General features: G+C 40.9%; 2 protein-coding genes across 3 annotated transcripts; one reads left to right on the top strand and one right to left on the bottom strand.

Moving 5' to 3' along the window:
• Nucleotides 1-4,404: 4,404 nt before the first annotated feature.
• LOC309716300 (uncharacterized protein) lies at nucleotides 4,405-5,076 on the bottom strand. Its single transcript, XM_082550041.1, has 3 exons — nucleotides 4,884-5,076; nucleotides 4,639-4,804; nucleotides 4,405-4,562 (listed from the first exon to the last, which is right to left on the bottom strand). Exons 1-3 carry the CDS (start codon nucleotides 5,007-5,009, stop codon nucleotides 4,528-4,530), a joined length of 327 nt encoding a protein of 108 aa, XP_082406167.1. The 5' UTR covers nucleotides 5,010-5,076; the 3' UTR covers nucleotides 4,405-4,527.
• A 2,503-nt stretch (nucleotides 5,077-7,579) lies between these two features.
• LOC309690275 (signal-regulatory protein beta-2-like) lies at nucleotides 7,580-11,124 on the top strand. Of its 2 annotated transcripts, XM_082507257.1 has the most exons (7): nucleotides 7,580-7,629; nucleotides 7,772-8,086; nucleotides 8,176-8,535; nucleotides 8,634-8,750; nucleotides 9,050-9,099; nucleotides 9,202-9,308; nucleotides 11,087-11,124. In XM_082507257.1, exons 1-6 carry the CDS (start codon nucleotides 7,587-7,589, stop codon nucleotides 9,304-9,306), a joined length of 990 nt encoding a protein of 329 aa, XP_082363383.1. In that variant the 5' UTR covers nucleotides 7,580-7,586; the 3' UTR covers nucleotides 9,307-9,308; nucleotides 11,087-11,124. The 2 variants fall into 2 exon arrangements, with proteins under 2 accessions (XP_082363383.1, XP_082363382.1); XM_082507256.1 differs by lacking the exon at nucleotides 11,087-11,124 and having other exon boundaries at nucleotides 9,202-9,753.
• The last annotated feature ends 12,619 nt before the right edge of the window (nucleotides 11,125-23,743 follow it).

The following is a 23,743-nucleotide window of genomic DNA, read 5'->3' as shown; positions in this document are numbered from 1 at the left end:
AAGCTTTACCAGCAGGACACATCATCAGTTATGTGCCTCAACTTAACAGGGTGTTTTGGCCTTTTATCACATGACACCCTCTGCTGAGACAGGCCCACTAAAAGTTGATCAAGCCTGGTCATCACGGTGTCTCACGGTTAGCTGACTGCCTTAGGCTGCCCATGTGTTGTCAGCCCTCTGCAGCTATAGCCAATGACTGGTCCTCTCAGCAGTGTTAGCTAACTCTCCTATAGCATGCCGTTGCAGCTGTCTCCTGACTCCAATTTCTCTAAGTAGTTTTGCTGTTGTACTGGCAACAAAGCCCCTGCACCCCACTTCCACCAGGCACACCCTGATCTTCCAGCCTCTGTCCTCTGCCTCAGCTCCCAAGTTTGCATACCGCAGCTTCCTATACTCAAATGCTTCCTCAATTGTTTCCTCCCATGGTACCGTCAGGTCAATGACATAAGCACGTTTCTGGGAGTTAAACCAAAGGATGAGGTCTGGTCGCAGAGTAGTTGTTAAGATCTCTGTGGGGAAAATGAGTCTCTGATCCAAGTCGAGTTGTATCTGCCAATCCCTGGCGACCTTCAGTGGTCCCACATCCGGGGTTGAAGGGCTAGTCCTCAGCTTGTCCCCGTCCCAGACAAATGCTAATGGATGCTGATGCTCCTCTTGGTTTGTGAAAGGCTGAGCATTGATGGATTCCCTCTTGTACTCAACCTTTTCAGCAAGACACCCGAGGAACTGGTTGTATTTCCGTGTATCTGCCCTTAGTAAGGCTAGTCCTACAACCAACCAACATGTTCTTGAGTGTTGCTGGGACTGTACACAGGAGCCAGGATGGCTCCTTTCCAAACCACAGCTGCAGATTTATGGGGGAAGGCAGCACATTGTATGTGGCTCATGTGATGAGACATCGCCTATTAGACTCCATTCTGAAACTGTTTTTGCACTGAAAACACTACATCCGGATGAACAGAATCAAGCTTTTTGGGAAGATGAAAAGTATTTTTTTCAGTCATAAAACAAAAAACATCAAACACTATTGTTTATGCACATGTTGATCATTCACTTTGTGGATCACAAAACTAACTAAATGATTGCTGATTGCCACTAAAGCAATTTGGACTCAAATGCAGGACTCTTAATTTAAAAGATCAAAAGGTTTATTTACAGCATAAGCAAAGATGAAGACTTCAAACACAATGTCAGTGTTAATAAAAGCCTCAGTTCCAGAAAGGCAGGCTATTCCACAGATGCAATTACTCCACAGAGTCTTTCTCATCAGACTCAAGTTTTCAGCTCCTACCTTAAGTACTGGTAGTGGAGTCAAGGGTGGGAACTGAGAATAAGTCATGTAAAATAAATATTTGACCAATTAAACAAAGATAGCGGAGGGCATTATACAGCAGTTGTTTTGATTGCTCTCAATTTTGACAGCCCTAAAAAAGATTAATATCAGTTTGTACTCACTCGCTTTTGTGCATGCGCAGGACTGGAACGTAAGCGTTTTGGGCTGTTTCAATGTGGACGCACAACTCTGTGAAAACGACTGAAAACGCTAATGTGGACGCAGAGCGTTTTCACACAAAAACGCAGTTTTCAAATCTATGTCAAATCATGTCAGGTTTGTTCACACTTTGTCTCCCAGCAAGATCATGGAGGAGATTGCAGGAGACCTGTAGTCACCCTAGAACAGCTGGACAGGACTATAGAAGGTCTTTAATGAGTCAATGTAAACAAAGAAGTAGATAATTAAAACTAATTAAAAATACAGGTAGCTGATCAGACAGTGGATGTGGCGCAGTATTTGTCAGAAGTGTTAACCCACCAATCCCCTGCAAAGTGTAATTGAACACTAATTTGTTTAGCAATTGTTTACATTGTAAATAGTCAAAATGATAAAGTTATTAGATAAACTATGTTAGGTTTTGTATGTTTGTTGTCTGTCTTCTAGAGTCAAAACCGAACCACATAGTAAGCCCACAATTAATCCTGCTATTACCATAAAAACTGGTTCTACAATTAAAATGGATCCATTAAAGTAATGATGAATGTGGTTATTTATCGCTGTTTCATAACTGAGTTATGTCATTTAGTTTCAGCTGCAGTGAGAAGAGGAGCAGGAGCATTAGAGGCCATACAGTTTGAATGTGGTAGCAAAGGCTCTGTTGCCACCTGCTGGTAAAGTCATGCAATTCCCCAGTGAATATTTAAGAAAAAAATGCTACTATATTTTGCATAAATTGAAAAAGTTATTTTTTAATCTTTCTACGTTGTACAAATATCCCATTTCATGTGTTTCTTTATGTAGTATGAAGATGCATTTTTATACTGCAGGATATTGCCCATGACATGGACAGAAACTTCACTTGACTTATTTGAAGCTTCTTAAAATAGTTCTTAGCTCCTTTTAAGCTCAGAAGTAACTATTTGATTTGATATCACCTGGCACTTTCCCTTTAAATTGATCAAATCTTCCACTACTGGTGCACACCAGTTCATGTTTGCAGAATTTGACTTGACCCAGCAAGTTTGATAAACCACCAGGTCCCAGTCACTCCTGTCCATGTGTACAGGGACAATTTTGATCCCTCATTCTGAATCATTCATTTACTCACATGTGTGGACAAAATATAACTCCAAACTTAAAGTCTTTCCAGTTCTGAAAAAATTGGGACACTGTGTAAAAAGTAAATAACATGTAAATAACACTTCATGCAATGCTTTTCAAACCTCATAAACTCAGGGCCATGAGTACACCACTGAGTAGCATCCCCTGTTCTTTTAAGTTTGTAAACATCTGGCCTTAAAAATGTTGGCCTTTGTTTGTCTGATATAGGATTTTAGCTGTTCAACAGTCCGTTGTCATCTCTTTCAGAGCCAAAGGTGTCATAGTCCTGGCTCAGTTTACCCAGTGTTTTGAGTTTTCTTGTGTCTTTTGTCATTTTGCATTACTTTTTATGTTTAGGTCCGCTGTGTAAGTCTGGGGTTTATTCTATAAGACCTGGGTTGGTCTGTTGAGATTTGTTTATTAGATTTCCCCTTGTGTCCTTACCATCGGTCTCCCGCTGTGTGTCTGTTGTATGAGTTCTTGTGCCTTGTTTCACCTCCCCGTGTTTTATTCCATCATGTTGATGTATGTTTCCCCGGCCCGTCATGTCTGCTCTCTCCCTCGTACTCCCTCACTCCCTCTCATCTGCCTCTCCTCCACTCGTGCATCCTGTTCCTCTGTTTCCTGTTTTATCCTTTTTCCTGTGAAGGTCTCATGTTTCCATGTTTGTTCTGTTCAGTTTTGCTTCGCCTGTCTCATTATGATTATTCATGTCAGCTGTGCTCCTTGTATGTTCTCATTTTTTCGTTATCTTTCTGTGTATTTATGTCAGCATCTCACTCAGTCCCTGATAGTTGCGTGTGATTCTCCATCTATTTCTTAGTGTGATCAGTTGTTTAGATTTCCCAGTTTAGTGTTGAACTGTTTATTCATTCAGCAAATAAAGCTGTGGGCTTTTTTGTTTTGTTTTTTTGAGTTTTTGTTTCTCTCAGTAAGTCTGTGTTTTTGTCACGGTTTGCAAGGCAAGCCGTGTGGAAACACGGGATGATAAGCAGGGAAACACAGACGGACCAACGACGAGCACAGGAGGAAACTGCACACAGAAGGGAGAGGTGGCTGAACCTAATTAAGCATGACGAGCCGGGGAGGAAACAAAACAAAATACGAGACATGGACCTTCAAAGTAAAACAGTAAACACAGAACACGGGAAGCCAGATAACAAAACCTAAAACTAGAACCCAGGAAATGCTAAAGAGCTAAGGAGCTAGACATACTGATAAAGAAACCAAAACACTACCATGATCAACCATGGTGGAATCAAAAACTAAAAGTACAAAAAAACACTGGGTCACCAACCTAGGACCATCACAGTTTTGGTCCTAACCTGCCTGCACACAGCTGTTTTATGACAAAAGGTAGTTTTACTACCACCCGAATCTTTTGTCAGTCACCTGTCAAAATGCACTGTGTTATCAAAAATGTAAGTGCAAATGCCTGTCAGCTTATCAAGCTCTAACCTTTGGTAATGAGACATGAAAATCCCCATTAAAATCTCAGTGGATTGGGGCCAAACTGACTTCCAAAGACAATAAGCAGATGTCACCAAAAGATGTCAGTAATATACAGGAAGGTTGCAAACAGGAGATATGCAATTCTTTAAAGAACAGAAAGGCATTCTGGTAGAGATTCTGAGATTGTGTTCACTTTGATATGTTTTATCAATGTATATTTTTAGATTGCACTTTGCTTTCACTGATCAAACACTCATAAATAACTGGTACCCCCAAGTTTGAGGCCCTGCTTTTCAGCTGAAAAGGGGTCAAATGCTGACTCTGTCATGAACCGAAGTTCAGTACACAAGCTGGACCCAGAAGCAGAGACAACACGCACAGGAGTACGATAAATAAACTTTATTTCAACTAAAGGTGTCCCGGAAGGGTCAAAGGAAAACACGCGAGAAACTAGAAAAACCAAAGGACCGGGGGATGAGTTACGCAGGAACGCCATAATCGGGACTGTGGGAGGCTGCAACAGAAAGAGGAAGAGAGTTACTGGGGAGCGGGGAAATAGCAGCATACGTGGGGGAGAGTGTGAGTCTTACAGTCAAAGCGGGGCCGTGGGAGCCGGAGGGAGGGGTGAGGGTCCGCGGGGGCCGGAGGGAGGGGTGAGGGTCCGCGGGGGAGCTCCAGGAAAGTAGAGGTGGTTGGTACTGGAGGCGATCCAAACTCCAGACGGGCAGGTGGCTCAAAAACACGCCGAGCTGTTACCTGAGCGCAAAGGAAAAGATTAGCGTTTGTTCAGGTAAATGAGGGTTTTCACAACCGCCTTCCCGTGGGTGTACGTTACCGCTGTGAGACGACTAACGGACTGACGTGGAGCAGCTGGCTGGGCTGGATCAAATAGTCCACCTGATAATCGCCTGAGATGGAATGCAGGTGTGGAGTTAACAGCCACACCCGTGGGCGTGGGCATCCCATCAGCTCCTCGGACACCGGGCCGCGTACCATGACAGTCTCCAGGTTGGAGAACCGTTTGTTCACAAGTGTGTGGAAGACTGGAGGAGAGACTAACAAATGGAGTAGAGTCGTATACTTTACTGGACTGCTATGTTGAAGAGGGAAAATAGCTGTCCTGCAAAGCTGTTAATTTAGTAACTGACAGACTGAGGTGACTGTATAGATAGATTATCATGAGAAATCATTGCTGCTCATAATTTACAGTTACGCTGTTTGCAGTAAGTCCAGGTTGTTTGGAAGAAAATTTAAACTATTTCTCAGTCGCTTACTTGGTGTTTGCACAGAACCTGGCTGTAAAAGTACAGTAAGCAAATTAGTTTTAGGTTATTTAAAGAATAAAAGAATATCATATTTATGAATATACATTGATCAGTGTGTAATTATGTCTTCCAACAAATTGTATTCTTATAAACTAAGAATGAATACATTAAAAATCCATAGGACTGGGTGTTGATTTCTGGAAACCGCCATGTTGCTCCCATCATGAATACAATGGCCGAGATGGCCTTTGCCACTCCTCCTAATCACATTTTAACTATGTGGCTAGAAACAAGCATCATATGTAGTACACCTATAAGTTACCTTTCATTTTAAAATCATAAATACTGCTTTTAAATTCAACAAGTGCCTTGAGGCAGCTGTTGTTGTTATTTGGCGCTGTGTAAATAAAATTGATTTGAATTAAATTATGTATGACTATCTAACATTTGTACATGTATATTATCATGGCTGAGATGGTTTAACTGGAAAACTCCAAGTTGATCAGTGTTACAGCCCCTGGCCTCAGGGGAAGTGAGCTGGCCTTCAAGGAAATCCAAGCGTGCCAGGACCCACAGACGATTGGCTGTCTGGGGACCCGTGGGTAGCACCTTCGAGGAAAGGTGGCTCAAGAGTTGACAGTTCATCTTGTAATTGGAAGGTTGCCGGTTCAAGGCCCGGTTTGGACAGTCTCGGTCATTGTGTCCTTGGGCAAGACACTTCACCTACCGCCTATGCTGGTGATGGCCAGAGGGGCCGATGGCGCGATATGGCAGCCTCGCTTCTGTCAGTCTGCCCCAGGGCAGCTGTGGCTACAACTGCAGCTGCCTCCACCAGTGTTGAGAGTGAATAGTGGAATTGTAAAGCGCTTTAAGGGTCTTGAAAAGCGCTATATAAATGCACTCCATTATTATTATAAAGGGACCAATCAGCCACTGATTGTGCTCGCCTGTGCTCTACAAATGGCTGTTGAAAATGTATTTGGGGGCTGCTTTGAACTGAATGTGCAGTTCACCTCACATGCTTCTGTCTGTGAGACTTTCTTGTGAAACTCTGTTTGAGGTGTGGAACTTGTTTGAATAGCGTCTAGTTCTACTGCTAGTTTTATTTTCTACTCGTACGTGAACCTGTTATTTTTGTGTTGGGTATTTGCCGGTTTTTTAGTTCCAAGTTCTTTTTCTGTGAATAAAACTGTGCCTTAACTGGTTTCCTTCCCCTGTCCCATAGCAGAGCCGGGTCTTAACAATCAGCTCCTGAAATACTCAAATCAAAGTATCTAATCATTGATTTCCTGACTAGATACTTTGGTTAAGGAGCTACACATGCACATACACGCACGCATATAAAACGCTAACAATAACTTGAATTAAACAGGTGCAACTGATGATATGAGCAGTGACTGTATTGTGCTATTACTTTAGCTTAAAAATGTTTTCCATTAGTAAATAAAGATGATCCTATGCAGTTACACATTACACAAAATGTTGTATACTGTGCAAAATGTACATGTTGAATTGCCATGGAAACCTAAATGTATTCAGTTCATGGTGCAGAAATACCAAATGTGCTTCAGGGATTTGTCCTAATTTGCTTTAAAGTTCTTTTTATACTGCTGATATTAAAAAAGTGAAAGAAGAGAGAAAGAAGGAAAACTGATTAGACTGTTGGTTCTGCAGACAATAGTAGATAAAAGCATCAAATCATTCATGTTTAGGTCGAGTGGGCTAAACATGAATGATTCAATGAGACAATCGAAAGTGTTAAAAAGTGAGTAACTGAGTTCTGGTGAATGGTTTTGCTCCAGAAATTACACATTAGTTTTGTTTTTTCAAGAAGCTAAACCATGCATCGCTGTTCAGTCTGCTTTTCTGCTCTTCTGAAGAACGAAATGTCATGGCGCCTCACCAATGAAACATACAGCTTGCAAATTTCTTTTGAAGTGCTGAGTTTGATGTATTTTAGGTATTTCTTGCAGTACACACCACAACCAGTCGTAGAAGTCATGCATGTTGTGTTTTCTGTTCTGAACATTTGAGAACGTGAATTATAATCAGACAGAAATAGTCAAAAATTAACAGTAAATAATAAGAAAAATTGCAACGGGAGATTAAACAGAGATAATAAGAGTTAGAAAATGCTGAAGAGAGACCAATGTGACAGGAAGTGTATTTTAAGTCTTTTCTGTTTTAACCAATCGGATGCATTTTATGGTCTAACCCAGTGTGCTCATTTCCCCTTCGTAACTTACTGAAAAACCCCAAAGCACATTCTCAAGATGGTCGTCTTATGGATTACATTGCTTTTTCTTCATCAAGGAAGTAAGGGGGGATTTGTTTCTGTTTGTTTTTGTTTTATCTGACCATCTGACCAAACTGAACGTGTTATTTATGTTGAATAGATTCATATATAGATAGACGTAGAGATAATAACATAAAAACTGAACGTTTTCTTTTACAGCAGATTCTCTGGTTCCAGTGAAAACAGTCCATGTTGGTGAAACAGCAACATTAACATGTGTTTTACCAAATGAAGAGCTCGGCAGCAGAAAGGTTCAGTGGTACAAGCAGAGAGTCGGGGATACTCTTAAATTATTAGTGTCACTTTCTGGAAAACCTTCTTCAGAGTTTTTTCAGTCAAGATTTTCTGCACATAATAGTAAAGATTTTAGCAACCTGACCATTTGGAATGTAGCCCAAGAGGATGAGGGAATGTATCACTGTGGAATAGACACCTGGATTAAACTTGAATGGAGTGGGACATATTTGTTAGTAAAAGGTAATGAACTGACCAACTTTTACAAAATTATTAAATGCCTCTGAGAATGTGGTGAATAATTTACTTGTATTACATTTTGTATTACACAGGAAACACTGAAAGGACATCAAACTATATTGTTGTACAGCAGCCGACAGAATCAAATCCACTCCGTCCAGGAGACACAGCAACTCTTCAGTGTTCAGTTCTGACAAATTCTGAGAACAACACATGTTCAGGACATCATAATGTTTTCTGGTTCAGAGATGGATCTAATAAATCTCTTCCAAACATCATCTACACTCATGGAAACAGAACTGATCAATGTGAGAAAAGATCTGACCCTCAGGATGGATGTGTTTATCGCTTCTCTAAGAATGTCAGCTCCTCTGATGCTGGGACTTACTACTGTGCTGTGGCCACATGTGGGGAGATATTATTTGGAAATGGAACTACACTGGATGTTCAAGGTATCTGTGCCTGATTTTGTCTAAAGTACTTTTCAGTTTGTACTTAAAACACGCTCATATCAAGATCAGTGATAAAACCTTTTTTGTTTGTTTTGTAGAGAAAACAACACGACTGGTATTTATTGGAATTGTAATATTAATAACCTGTTTTGCCATTTCGGTCATTGGAAATCTTTTCTTCATCTGCAACCGAAGGGTATGCAAAAAATGTAAAGGTAAGTGTTGTCAGTAGCTTAACATTTATGTATAAAATCATAAAAACAAGTTTGCTGTAAAACTGCAAGGAGGCAACTATTGTACTAATTGTTAATGTTTAAGCGCTCCATAATGGTTGTTATTTCTTTGTGTACCTCATTAAACAATCTAACTTCTCATTAACTTAACTTCACTTGAATGATACATTTATGTAAGTAAGACTTTTGTAAAAAAAAAAAAAAAAACATCAGAGGAGAAATGTCACATTAAGTGCATTTCACTATCATATATTTATTGTTATTATTTTTGTTTATCTTAGAAATAAAAAGTGATACAACAGAAGTACAAACTGACAACTTGTACCAACCAGTAAGTAATCAAACAGATTTTGTGTAGGTTAAATATGTATGCACAGTTCCACATCCTCTTCTACATGTTTGTGTACTGTATACTCTTTCTGTTACTGCACAGACTGAAGCTGATGATGATATAAACTACGCTGCGCTCAGTTTCTCTGAAAGAAAAACACGAGGAAGAAGGACAAGAGAGCATACCGAGGACACTGTTTTCTCCTAAATGTTGAGTTAAATGAATATGACATTGTTGAGCATCTCCTTAATATTAAAATAAACCTTAAATTAAGTTTGGGGCCTTTTATTTGTCACTCTTTGGCACCCTTTGTTTTCTTATTTCTTTTCTAATTTTTCTTTTTCCATCTTTGTTAAAAACTAACCCCCACAGCCCCCCACTCCAAGAAAAACAAATCTAGTGTTTATTTGTACGACAGTGCAGGAAAGGAAAGCATGTTACTTAATTTGCTTTGAAATTGTCTTAATGTAAGTGCATTTTCAATTTTTAATTATAATTGAACCTTTTTTCATACAGGTTGAGACCTGGTGTCTCATTTACAACAGGGGCTTGTTTCAGACAAACAAAATTGCAGAGTGATATCTAATCCTACATTTTTACCAAGTAATCTCACTCCGCAGATCAGTTGCAAATGTAAACATGAAGAGAGACCCAAGAACTTCTTTTTATAAGAAACTTCTTTTTTTCTGGTTCTGTGTACTGTGGGGCGATCGTGGCTCAAGAGTTAGGAGTTCGCCTTGTAATCGGAAGGTTACCGGTTCGAGCCCCGGCTCGGACAGTCTCGGTTGTTGTGTCCTTGGGCAAGACACTTCACCTGTTGCCTACTGGTGGTGGTCAGAGGGCCCGGTGGCGCCAGTGTCCGGCAGCCTCGCCTCTGTCAGTGCGCCCCAGGGTGGCTGTGGCTACAATGTAGCTTGCCATCACCAGTGTGTGAATGGGTGGATGACTGGATATGTAAAGCGCTTTGGGGTCCTTAGGGACTAGTAAAGCGCTATATAAATACAGGCCATTTACCATTTTACTGTGTTGTATTATTTTAAGACTGAAACACAGTCATTCTTGTAATGTTGAAAAAGAAATATTACCATACCTCCACAGAGACTATAATAAAACTTTTATCCAAAACTTTGTCCTTCAAATTATCATAACAATCCAGGCAGTTTGAATGTATAGGATTCACCTGTTGTTCAATTCAATTCAGTTTATTTTATTTTATTTTTTATAATATCTTGAACTGCAAGATATTAGCTGTAGATAGAAAAAGATATTTAGCTCTGGTGACTACAAATAGAAAAACGTAATAAGTTCTGTAGTGATAAAATATATATCATTGTGCATTGCTAAACAGATTGTGCAACAAACATGCACTGCATGTGCATATAACACTATCTATTAATCAGAAGAGAGACCGAAAATGAGAATCCTGTCAAAATAATAATTAAGGACCTTGCAAAAATCACTGCAGAATCGGAATTTTGTTTGTGTTTTGAAACCTTCTTTGCACCAGACTAAGCACAAAATCTTAATATGTTACCATTTTTTCCATGTTGTGACAAAGCTCCAAATCATTTTAAGGATACTTTAGAGTTAAATTTAATAGCACTTCAAAATCAATGTCAAAGTATAGGTTCAGAAACTCAAGACAGTAGAAAGAACAGTGAAACATCTGTCATCATCATGCTGGAGAATCCCACAAGTAACACCCTACAAGTTCTTACAATTCACACCATGTAGCTAAGTTTGGACTTTATTCTAAAGTAAACAATTTGTGAAGCTGAAATAATTAAAACATTAAATTGTGTCTTTTGGACTGATTGTCAAACACATATATACATAAAGTGGCTGGTGCTGTCACGGTCCGTTCTGCCACCCTCACCTCTTGCTCCACCGCTCTCCTGTCACCGGTTCCAAATAAGCATTCACTTTGATTCATCGCCTGTCAGTTACTCTCTGCCTTGCACTAACCCCTCTTTCCCTGTGTTTGCAGTGGCTTCAACACCTGACTGACTCTCACTCAGATGTCCCTAAATTAAATAAACTTTTCTTGATCAGTAAATCAGTCTGTTTATTGATTCTGCTTCTGGGTCCAATCCACGTACAGCACACAGCACAAAGGGGAATAAAAGATTCTCTTTTGAATGATAGTAAATTGGTGTTGACATTTACTTCTGGTCTGCCTGACCAGCACAGACCAGGTCAGTGTCATATATTTGGACAGTTTTCAGCATACGGAAGCATTTTTAAGTTTGTTCTTAGGAAGTAAGGAATCTTTTCAGCAAAAGCTCAAATCAAAAACATTCAGGACTGCAACAACTTCACTGACTTCATCTCCTAGATGTGCTTTATCTTTGTGATAAAGTTTGCTATTTTTTATGGATCCAGGAATCTTTTACTTAGCACAACTTTAAAAAACTTTAAAAAAATTTTTAAAAAACTGTGCTACATACTGCAGCTTATGACAAAAAGCCTGCAGTCGGCATGTTTCTCCATCAACCTCACAACAAAAATCAGCATGTAACCTGCATAAGACAACGCGAGCAGCTGAAACTCAGGTGCCTTTATGTAACAGAGGACACCACAGGAAACGAGAAGAAAACACAGAAATACAGAGAAAGAACAAAGAGGGCAAATGTCACAGACTCAGCCAAATGCCACCTGTGAAATCATCAACTCATGTAGGCTAAAAATTGAAAGCAGTTTATATAAGATCAGTCTAACTTGAATGATCTGGGTATAATTTACTGTGACAGTGAAACAACAAGAAAACAACTTCTTTGCTTACATCTCTTATAGTTAGAGAATACACCTTACCCCCTTTGAACCTTTGTCTTTTTTTAAACCCTCCCTGAAGGGATATTTAATCAAACTTTCCTCAAACAATTATTTGAGTAATATTTTGAAGATTCAATTTATACCAGTAAGCAGCACATCATCCCTAAAGACATTATATGATAGAGTCACACCATCTCTAAGGTTAGCCTCAGTCAGTTAATACAGAACCTCATTCATTTTGCTCAGAGCTGAAGAAAAAATAAAGGCAAAAAAAGGCAATATAGTGTCTTGAGTGAACTGTTGGTGTGATTTGGTGCTGTGGAAAGAAAATTCAAATGAATTAAACTGAGCTGAAGACAAAGCAATTTAAAGAGGTATAATCATCACGCATACATTGTTACATTGTATACAATCGTACATCCTACAGCGCGCAAGAAGAAAACTCACACAAGAGATCAAAGAAACTGATCGTTGTGGTACCTCAACCTTCTCTTGCACAACTGAGCTATTAGCTCTATCTATCTATCTGGAGCTGTTACCTTTATTAATCATGAAGACAAAACAGTAACTTGTAGTAAGATTGTCCTGCACTAAAGTAGCTAAGCCATCTAAAGGATATGTGTAAAATACGAGATTCAAACTAGTGCTCAAGAGAGTCATGTTTACACGATAGTGGACATCCAGTGGTGCATGAGTCAGTTGTTGTAGTTTGATTCTGAGTGTGTTGAAACTGATTTGTGTCCTTTAATTCATGCCAATCAAACTGATAATAGAGCTAGAACCGTACTTTATCTGACTTATACTTCTGCTGAGCTACAGTTCAGTAAGATCTGATTGCAATGCATGGTTTTCACTTCTATCTAACTTTTCATTATTATCACATTTCATTGTTTTATTGAGAAATTGTCTGAGAGGTGAGATATAATGTGGGAAATTGTAAACAATGGCCACAACAGACATATGCTGACTGGCTTGATAAAAAAATCTGAATGCAGCAAGTGGATGGTGCAGTCTGAAACTATGATACATGTTAGTTTTTTGTTTTCTTTTAGTGCTTTTAAGTATGTTTTGCAATTTTTGCACCCCAAATTGGAATCACATTTTCCATAATTTATGTTTTATGCAAGCAAATCCCACTTCATGTCACATACTTAGACTTTTCAGACTTGAATTTGTTGTCAGGACTGATTCTGATTGATTGTGATTCACAAACTCATGTCTATATCAGGAAACACCTATACAGTTGAGTTTGTGAATCACAATGAATCAGAATTAAAGCCTGAGCTGTTGCTCTGTAATTAAAAAAACAAAACCTCAGCACTCATCTCATGGAGTAAAACCGTAGTAAAACAGCTCTGTAATGCTTTGCTTTTGTTTCTTCGGGGATCAAAATGAGTGTAAGAACAGCTCATTTGACCTTTTCGGCTACTGGTGGCTTCCTGCAACGCTGTGTCTCACACAGACAAGCCCAGCTGTTTCCGTTCCTTCTTTATGTAATTTATTAGCCATGCTATCAACTGGATCAAAAAAAATGTAGTGGATACAAATATGTGCACTGACACAAATTAATATGTTAAAGTTTATGTTCACAAAAAAGGGAACAAAAATCATTGGACTAAACTTTGTTTTGCACTACCAGTCTCAAGATTGTGTCGTAACTCCAGATGTACTAAATCAAAAGCTTAGTAGACTCCCACTCACAAACAAATACGTAGTGAACTGAAACCTATTGAACAAGAGTGTTTGTTGTGGTGGGGGCAATGTTTTAGCACACTTTCAGTATTTTCGAGAAATCTGTTTTAACTTAGATCGGGGGTCTCAAACTCGCGGCCCACGCACCACTTACGGCCCACGTCACCTCTGTTTGTGGCCCGCATATTGAAGTGAGGAAATATTTTTAAAAATTATTATTGAAAAGATGATTTAATATTAGTTGATATGAGCAGAGCGCTTCAGGCATAGCCCTTTAAGAAGCCTCATGGGCAGTGTATTCTGTGCTGCAGGGAGAATATGTGGGACTGCCCCTCCCATTGTGTGTTTGTGTGTGTGTGTGTGTGTGTGTGTGGGGGGGGGGGGGGGGGGGGGGGGGGGGGGGCGGGAGGGAGGGAGAAAAAGGAGATTCAAAAAGTATGAGTTGCTACTGACAAGAAACAGAAGATGAAAGCATGTAAATACAATAATAACCACTGCAGCCAAAAAGAGGACCTGACCAGCCCAGGTGTAAGTAAGCTGTTAAGACTCGACTGTACACAGTGTTCGCCGCCTCCGAAACAATAAAGTTCAGTTGGAGCTGCCTTTCAACGCCTCTCTCTGTCTCTCACTAGCAAAGTTGACCCAGACAGTGAAGTTATTTACAGACAGTAAAGCTATTTACTGTCTACGAGCCAGACACGGAAAGCGCAGTATTAGTCAGAGGTCCTGTTACCACGGACAGAGCCGCGGACATGGCCCAGGTAACAAGAGAGTACAAACATGTTGATATTTTGGCTGTGTTAGTTCAATGATAGATTTAATTAGGTAAGAAAACACTTTTGCTAGGGGTCAAAAACTAATGTCTACACTTATGTCTGCATTTTGATTTTGTTAAATACAAACTGAATTATAGTAGAAGAGCTGCCACGTGTCGGACCTGAAAGAGGTTACCAATGGGTTTATTGAAAGCCTTCAGTTAGTTAAGCGTGAGAGAAAAAAATGCATTCATGTTTGCAGTTTTGTCTTGTCATACAATATTTGAAATTTTAAAAAACAAACAAAATACTACATTTTAGTGGGTGTTTTCTTGTTTTTGTTTGTTTTTTGTACTTGTTGAACCCTAAAGTGGCCCACCAATGAGATGAAAGTGCCAGTAGTGGCCCATGGCTCAGCTGAGTTTGAGACCCCTGACTTAGATGCTTTAAATTAAGTTATCCTTTTCTCTTGCAAGCTATGTGTGAATTTTCAGGGAGACTGTTAAGAAAACTTTTTTAAAATTTCAACAACTCATTTTGACTAATTGCAAAAATGCCATTGTACAAATCAATCACTCTACATCCAAACAACAGAAAAGATTAAACTTTCTGAAAAACAGAGTGAAAAATTAACATATGAAATGGGGGGTAGGCCTCACCACTTCAGACCAGCCAGGGGTGTGAAACATAAGCCTGGAGGAAAGCCAACCTTGCAAAGACTCTAAATGACCCATTGGATGGGAAACAACAAGTGTTAATAGCAAACACAACAAATAAATCATAAATAAATCCAGTTTTAAACAGTGGTTAACACAGTAAACTAAACTGAACCTGTCGCATAGCCTGCGGTGTTGCTGCTTTGAAAGTGACCAGTCATATAGTATAATGACTTTATTTTCTTGTTCATATTTTGTATTAACTAATTAAGTAATTAATTAAGTTTACACATTTGACTACAAACACACATCCTTTTCTTAGAAATGATGTGTGTTTCTACCATTTAGTTTCTGAATTTTTTTTTTTTTTATCATGAAAGATATGTGATAGTGTAAAACAGATAATGGCACCGGAGTGCAGAGGCTTCACCCTTTTATGGAAGCCCGTTTTTCCGCCACACAAAAAAAGTATCCATAACTCAAAATTTCAAATTATCTTTCTCAAAATTTAGACTTATTAACTGGAAATTTTGAGAAAAGTAATTCGAAATTTCGAGTTAGCCAATCAGTAATCTATGTGAATGACGTAATTTTCTTGTTACCGGGAAGGACTATGGCGCAGAGGAATGCGCACTCAAAACCGAATCGCAACAAATTGGTGCTTTCAAGAGTACGTTTGCTGATAGTAATGCCTTCTGATTCAGCTAATAACACAAGGATTTCATCATTTGTGAAGCCAGGCTGAAAATACTCAGCAATTTGTGATTCAAGACTGGCTGTAATACCGGTAGCTTAGCTGTAGCATTTGTAGCTGAGGGCTTCAGCTTCCGGGTAACAAGGAAATGACATCATTCACGTAGATCACTGATTGGCAGCGCTATAACTTTTTAGGGATTTCTGCTGTGTTTTTACTGCTTTGAAAGCAGAGTTATCCAAAAGCATGAATCTGCCGTAGTCTGTCTTATGGCTTCTTTGTACACATGACTGCTCATTTTAATTTTTCATGGGTTATTGAATTTATGTTTGACGAATGTAATTGTCTGATAATTTACTCATGATTGTGTTTTTCCTTGCGAGCGACCTTTAGAATAAATAGAACTCCACAGATGTCTGCCAACCTGTATTTTACAGAGAGAGAAGGCTTGAAGAAGGTCCTTGTAAACACACAAACAGAGCTTGGTGTTCCTTCCTGGAAGTCAAGGTTCAAGGTTCAAGGTTCTTTATTTGTCACATGCATAGTTATACAAGTATAACACACAGTGAAATGTAGCGTGTAGAGGAAGAACATTATATATATATATATATATATATATATATATATATACATAGTATATACACTGGGTGAATGTGCAGTAGTAGTAGCAAGCAGGTGAATTCTGTACATTAATATGAATAGACATCTGACTATTTTACAGGATAGACAATATAAACATATTTAAAATTAAAGGAATTGAAATGTACATTGTGCCTTGGTTTAGAGTGTCTGGAAGAGTCCTGTCTCAGTCAATTATAGATGATGTGAGAGGGCGGGTGTGTGTGTTTAGGGCCTGGATGGCTTGGGGATAGAAGCTCCTCTTGAGTCTCTCTGTCCTTGCCCGGAAGATGCGGAACCTTCTACCAGATTGCAGAAGTTGGAACAGTTTGTTGCCAGGATGGGACGGGTCCTTCAGTATCTGCGCTGCTCTAGTCCGGCATCTCCTGGTGTAGGTGTCCTGAAGCGGGGGGAGAGCAATCCTGCAGCAGCGTTCTGCTGTACGGATCACTCTCTGGAGAGCTTTTTGGTCCTTCACACAGCTGTTCCCGAACCACGATGTCATGTTCTGTGTGAGGATGCTCTCCACAGCGCCTGTATAGAAAATCCTGAGGATCTTTGGAGAGACCCTGAACTTCCTCAGTTGTCGTAGGTGATACAGGCGCTGCCTAGCCTTTTTGGTCTGGACCTGAATGTGGGCAGCCCATGTCAGGTCTGAGGAGATGTGGACACCAAGATACTTGAAGGACTGCACCCTCTCCACTGGAGCTCCATTGATGATAATGGGCTTGTAGTCTCTGTGCTGACCCCTTCTGAAGTCCACCACCAGCTCCTTGGTCTTGCTGACGTTCAGCTGGAGGTGGTTGTCCTGGCACCACGATGCCAGATTCTTCACTTCATCCATGTAGGCCGCCTCATCGTTGTTGGAGATGGCACCCAACACCACTGTGTCGTCAGCAAACTTCACAATGGTGTAGGAGCCGTGGGTGGCCACACAGTCTGAAGTGTAGAGGGAGTAGAGCAGTGGCGAGAGGACACATCCCTGAGGTGCTCCTGTGTTGATGGTGATGCTGTTGGAGAAGCACCTGCCCACCCTCACCACCTGAGTTCTGCCAGTGAGGAAGTCCAACACCCATGCACATAGACAGCTGTTAAGTCCCAGATCCCTCAGCTTTGTGAACAGTCTGCAGGGCACTATTGTGTTAAATGCTGAACTGTAATCAACAAACAGCATTCGCACATAGTTACCCTGTTTCTTGTCCACGTGGCTGAGAGTGGTGTGTAGGACGTGGGCGATGGCATCCTCTGTGGATCTGTTGGATCTGTAGGCGAACTGCAGCGGATCTGTGGTGTCTGGGATGGAGGAGGAGATGATGTTCTTCAGCAGCCTCTCAAACACCTTCATTACTACCGAGGTCAGTGCAACTGGCCGGTAATCGTTCAGGGATGAGGGTTTGCTGTTCTTGGGCACAGGGATGATGGTGGATCTTTTGAAGCATGTGGGGACCACAGACTTCGCCAGGGACTCGTTGAAGATGTAAGTGAACACACCTGCCAGCTGGTCAGCACAGCAGCGCAGCAGACGGCCGGTGATGCCGCCTGGCCCCGCCGCTTTCCTTGTGTTCACTCTCCTCAGTGCCGCTCGGACGTCATGCTCCGCGATGCTGGTCACCGGTCTCTCGCTGATGACGTCACTGTCCTCGGTAGTCAAGCGGTAGATAGCATTAGCCGCCTGGCTAACCTCGAAACGGGCGTAGAACCGATTCAGCTCGTTGGTGAATGCAGAGTCGGCGTTGATCAGCGCAGTGTCCCTGGCTTTGTAGTCCGTAATGGTGCGTAGTCCGTGCCACATACTCCGTGTGTCGCCCTGGTGGAAGCGCGACTCCACACGTTCCCGGTACCGGCGTTTGGCATCTCTCACCGCGCGCCGCACGCCGTATGAGGCCGCTTTGTAGGCGCTCATATCGCCAGTGGCGAGACCCGCGTTGTAGGAGGCGGTCCTGGCGTTTACTGCAGTGCGGATCGATCTGTCCATCCACGGTTTCTGGTTTGGGAATGTGGTGACTCTCGCAGTGGGGATAATCTCCTCCGCTAGCATATTGACGAAGCATACTGCTACTTCCGTAAACTCGTTGATGTCGACTGCGCATGCTCTGAACATGTCCCAGTCTACGTCGTTGAGTGCGTCCTGTAGCGTAGCTTCTGATTGGGCAGTCCACCGTTTTACTTCCCTCTTGGTCACGTCTTCCCTCCGTATGCTTTGTTTATACTGGGGAATGAGGAAGATGGCGTTGTGGTCAGACTTCCCAAAAGCCGGGTGTGAGACAGCTTTATAGCCCTGCTTGTATGGCGTGTAGCAGTGATCCAAAATCCGATCCCCTCTCGTTGGACACGAGACATGCTGGTAAAAGTTTGGCATGACTTGTCTGAGGTTCGCTTTGTTAAAGTCTCCTGCTACAATGAGGGCTGCGCCCAGGTCCTTGTTTTGAAGCGAGCTCAGCACATCATGTAATTCGGACAAAGCCATACCTGTGTCCGCTTGGGGTGGGATGTAGACCGCCGTGGCAATGACTGAGGTGAACTCACGGGGCAGATAGAAAGGGCGGCACTTAATGCTCAGGAACTCCAGATGTGGCGAGCAGCCGCTGGAGAGAGTAGAAATGCTCCTGGCATCACACCACTTTCTGTTTACCATGAAACACACTCCCCCACCTTTGGTTTTGTTCGACTCTGCCGTTCTGTCCGCGCGGAGCACAAAGAATGAATCGGCCTGGTCCGGCACGGTGGGGGTCAGCCATGTCTCCGTGAAGCACAGAATGTTGCAGTCCCTCATGTCACGTTGGAAGGTGACCCTTGCTCTTAGGTCATCGAGCTTGTTCTCCATGGATTGTACATTGGCCAGTAGGATACTGGGCAGTGGTGCGCGATGCGCCTGCTGTCTCAGTCTGTTCCTAATACCAGCGCGTTTTCCCCGGCGCTTCTTTGTTCTGTGCCTCGGATGAGCGGCCCGTCCTTTGTTGTTCTCCGCGCCGCGTAGAATCTCTGGCGGCCAGGAAGGGTCAGGTTTAAAAGTGTCCAAGATTAGATGTGCAACCTTGGCACCGATGTTTACAAGTGATCCGCTGTCGTATACTATAAGACTAGAGGATTTTGGGATGTAAACCAGAGCAAAAAATAAGTAAAAAACAAGAAAAGTGGATAGTCGGAGCGGAGCGGTCAGGAAGGCGTCTGGACGTGGCCGCGCCATCTTGGTTGAAACCATCTTGGTTGAAAGTCAAAGGAATTCCTGGTGGGTGTTGGATTCCCCCCTTTGTTAATGATCCAGTTTGCAATTTTGACAGATAGAATTTGTAGACATGGTCAGAGATGGATTGAGGCCAATGCAGACATTTTTCCTGTCTGCTGGGTTTGAGAGAAACCTGAATGTAAAATAGAAGCTGTCAATTTACTTGTCGCTCAAATGTGGTTACAAGTTCTTGGTAGTGATCAAAAGAAAGAGATCAAAGCTACATGGTTCATGCATCTGACGTGACTCCCCTCTGGGCACCTTCTTGATGAGATATTCCTGGAGGATGGCCCACTCTCAAACATGCTGGAAAGACTTTTCTGACTGGATTTAGAGTGTGTGAGCTGGAGGAGTTGGTAATGCTGCACCTTGAAAAAAGACACACACAAAAATCTGACAGAGGAACAGGAGAGACAGAAGTTTAATTCCTTGAAGTCCAATCAGGGGAATGGGACACAGTTAGGGAAATAAGGAAAGGAAAACTAAAGAAACTAGGCCTCTAAATACCAAAACATCAGTGAACTTTAAACAGAAAAAAAATAATAACAGAGATCGCAATGCACACACACACACACACACACACACACACACACACACACACACACACACAGACTATGGCATTTACGTACAACAAGACTACTAAACCAGTTGCACAGACAAAGGAAGTCACTCAGATCTGGATCTATTGTTCCGTATGTGTTATCATTGCTTAATCAAGACAGTAAAGCACTTCTAAGAGTTAACAAATTTCCACGACAGCTGCATAAACAAGAGCTGTTTATGTGTGCAAAAAATAAGCATTGCATAGGTGCATGTAAACTAGTTAACACTGGCTAGTGAGCATGCAACAGCGCAGAAATAGTTTGCCTGAATCAACAAGTCTTGTACTTTTTTATTTCAAAGAATTGTGGTATGTGTACGGTGACAGTGTCTGTAAAAGAAAACTCAAAGCCACATGTGGCAGCTGAAGTGTGAGATTCAGGCTGTGGCTGGCCACTTCTCTGTTTCCGACATCCCCTCAAACCTGTTTACTCAGAATGTTCATGAATTTTGTTATCAACAGAATATGCAGCTGGTTCACAAGAAGCCTTCGCTGGCTTTTTTAAAACTTAAACCATTAACAAGATCGTTTTCTGATCTGTCTTCCTGGTCGTGGCCATGTTTCGTTCAATTTTATGCAGAGTTGTACAAAAGTAATTATTTTCAGTCACACAAACGCCACACACCTGTGCTTACAGTTTAAAATGTAATAGTCGACTTTCGTCAGGTAAAATCTTTCATGCACTCATGATGTTAAATATGTAGCACTTAAGGCTTATTTGATCAGAGGTCAAATTAAATCTCATCGGTATCTCAGAAAGAAGTTTGCCGACCACCAGGTGATTTGCATGTGACTGAAAAGCAAGACATGACAGATATTAGAAGCCTGGCCTTTTATTTGTTATTGCAGCAGAAACACACTTTGTACATAAATTAGCCACACTAGCATCTTTGACAAAATAGCACTAAATGGCACCTCGAGGATGGGGAATAAGGTGCATTAAAAGAATGCTCAGACACGATAGCTAAGAGGATATCCTCCCTTTGGCTGTTTGCACCTCTGATGGCTTCCTTTCTGAAAAAACTAATTAGGGTAGGCACAATTCAGTTGCAAATGCAACACTGGAAGCATTGCATTGTATCAGTGTAGTTCTGTTGAAATCCAAATATCAACAGATGTTGTTTTGTTTTCTTAAGCAAACTTGTGTTTTTAGCTATTGTGTTGAGAACTATATTGAGTCACAGACTGCATTAAGGTCAGAAAAAGAAGTGCGTGAGGGGAAGATCAGCTGTTTCAGCCCCCGAGACTTTCTACAAACATTAAAGCGACACCAGTGACTAATTAAGGAAACCACATTGTTGAAATGGAAATTCTCATTGAACAACTGTTCTTATCAAGTGCTTGATATGCTGCAAACTGCTATTGTTTAAAACCTTCTTATTTTTATCTGACATGTCCTGTGAAAAAGGAGAGAAAAACATTAGCCCCCTACACAGAAACTAAAAATAAAAAAGCAAGAGAGAAAAAAAATCCCCCCTGTGGATTCACACCAGATAACCACCGCTGAATTTTCCATGCATCATTCGTTTCTCACTGCTTGTGAAACATGAACCAAAGAGTTTTTACAAGAAGCTGATCAGAGAGTGGATGTGACAGCAGAACGCATGAGCCAAAACTGTTTAGCCCTTTGTTTCATTATGAATGGTCGACGTTATTAAGGTCAACAGACAACACGTACAAAATCGAATTTAATGTGCACAATCTTCTAGTGAGTGGTGAAACACAAAGTAACACCACAGTTTGCCACGCAAGTACTACAAAAACTGTTGAAGTGCTGAAGTTAAAATTCATAAAAGTAATGATGACTGGTGTTATTGCCTGAGATTAATTAATTTAGTATCAGATGCTCTGATAGGAGGAGCAGGAACCTTGCAGGCCCCACATGTTAATGATATGATGACAAATACTCTGTTGCCACCTGCTGATGAGTTCTTAAATCCTTTAAATGTAATTCCCCAGTGATTATTAAAGAAAAAAGTTACAATTAAAATATTATTATTATTATTATTATTGTTGTTGTTGTTGCTATATTTTGCCTAAATGAAAAACTTCTTTTAACTTACATCTTTCTATAATGTATTAATATCATATAAAAATAATTTGTCAGTCTGTCAGTTGTCACTAATTAAAATTAATAAAAAAGACTTTGTGATTGTGATCATCTGCCTCTGTCTCATCCCATTCGTAGCATCCTCCTTTGTGACGCGTTACTCTAATCCGATTACTTTTTTCAAGTAACGAGTAAAGTAAGGGATTACTATTGCAAAAACGGTAATTAGATTACCGTTACTTTCCCGTAGGAACGCTGCGTTACTGCGTTACTAAAACTGTGATTTTTTTTGCGAGAATGTCTCATGACAGTGACGTAAGCGAGTGCGACGTTAGTGACAACAGCTGTGTGCAGATCAACAATGGATCACATATCGAGTGCAGAGAGAGTATGAGCGTGCAGCGTTTAAAGTGTGGAAGTACTGACCTTACTTTGAGTTTGATTCCATAAAAAGTGACAAAAACATTAGTGTCCGCTGTGCGTGGGAAGAAAACTTCTTTTTACACCGAAAAAACCCCTAAACTTCCAACAAGCACCGAGTAGCTACGACGTAATGGGAAACTCACAGAGAAACTCGCGGATTCTTCCACTGACCGCGGCACACCTGCACCAGGGTAAACCTCCGCCTGCCCCACTCCTGCTATACAGGTGAAAATAAAGCAACAGGACCGCTGAGTCTTTGACTTTATTTATTTTCTGCTGTGTTTTACTTGCATCTATTTGAAAGACTGAGTGTAAACACAAAAAATATTTTATTTTATGTGCTGGAATGTGCAGAAAATAGGTTTAAATGTTAAACTAATTTCTTCCAGTCAGAGAATGTTGCATATAATTTAATTTTTGCTTGATGCATAAAGTTAAAAGATTAAAACTAATAAAACAAGTTTTAAAAAGAGACTTTTCCATTTGATTACATTTTGTATGATGGATTATGCAGAAAAAGTAGAATTGGGCTGAGAGATCTATCGCTTTATCACCTCTTCAGGTTGTAAATCGTGTTTTTAAAAAGTAACTAATTATTTTTGAAAATAAGTAATCAGTAAAGTAACGGGGTTACTTTTTTGGAGAAGTAATCAGTAATTAGTTACCGATTACTTGACGGTAACTTGACCAACACTGTTCACAACATGCACAGTCCCTGCTCTCCACAAGTGAATCAGTTTGCCTCCCTTACTAAGTCTCAAACCAGCAGGGCTCACTGCCCGTCATGTAAACTTTGACCTTTACTTTTGCTGCTATCCATCTGTGGCAATTCCACTCCACTCACTCCACCTTGCTTGCACTCGCTTCTTCACTTCTCTTATGGACTGTCCATTACTTCGTTTTCGCAGGTTTATTGAACCTCTGCTCATCTTTACTTCTGAGAAGCTCTACCTCTCTGATGTACTTTTTTATATCCACTGTGTGGTCGCCCTGATGCCATTTAAGGTAAATAGTTGCAAAATGTTCCTCCATCAAATTCATTAATTATGAGATATGCAAATATTTGCATTTGTTCCTATCTATATTTAACACTGCTTCCCAACTTCGGAATTGTGATTATATATGTAACAATGGTTACAGTCCTTATATTAACATGC

This window comes from Aulonocara stuartgranti (assembly GCF_965226115.1).
Source record: "Aulonocara stuartgranti genome assembly, chromosome: 2".
In the NCBI taxonomy this organism is placed as follows: Eukaryota; Metazoa; Chordata; class Actinopteri; order Cichliformes; family Cichlidae; genus Aulonocara; species Aulonocara stuartgranti.
Note: the sequence above shows the minus strand (reverse complement) of the source record. Positions and strands in the feature narration are given on the sequence as shown.

What these genes read in the sequence shown, in the direction of transcription:
- LOC309716300 (XM_082550041.1), bottom strand. Translation starts at nt 5,009, where the DNA reads ATGCCCACGCCCACGGGTGTGGCTGTTAACTCCACACCTGCATTCCAT. An exon ending in CCGTTAGTCGTCTCACAGCG is followed by an intron (nt 4,805 to 4,883) that starts GTAACGTACACC and finishes CTTTGCGCTCAG; the next exon opens with GTAACAGCTCGGCGTGTTTT. An exon ending in CCCACGGCCCCGCTTTGACT is followed by an intron (nt 4,563 to 4,638) that starts GTAAGACTCACA and finishes TTTCTGTTGCAG; the next exon opens with CCTCCCACAGTCCCGATTAT.
- LOC309690275 (XM_082507257.1), top strand. Translation starts at nt 7,587, where the DNA reads ATGGTCGTCTTATGGATTACATTGCTTTTTCTTCATCAAGGAA. An exon ending in GACATATTTGTTAGTAAAAG is followed by an intron (nt 8,087 to 8,175) that starts GTAATGAACTGA and finishes TGTATTACACAG; the next exon opens with GAAACACTGAAAGGACATCA. An exon ending in GGTATGCAAAAAATGTAAAG is followed by an intron (nt 8,751 to 9,049) that starts GTAAGTGTTGTC and finishes TGTTTATCTTAG; the next exon opens with AAATAAAAAGTGATACAACA.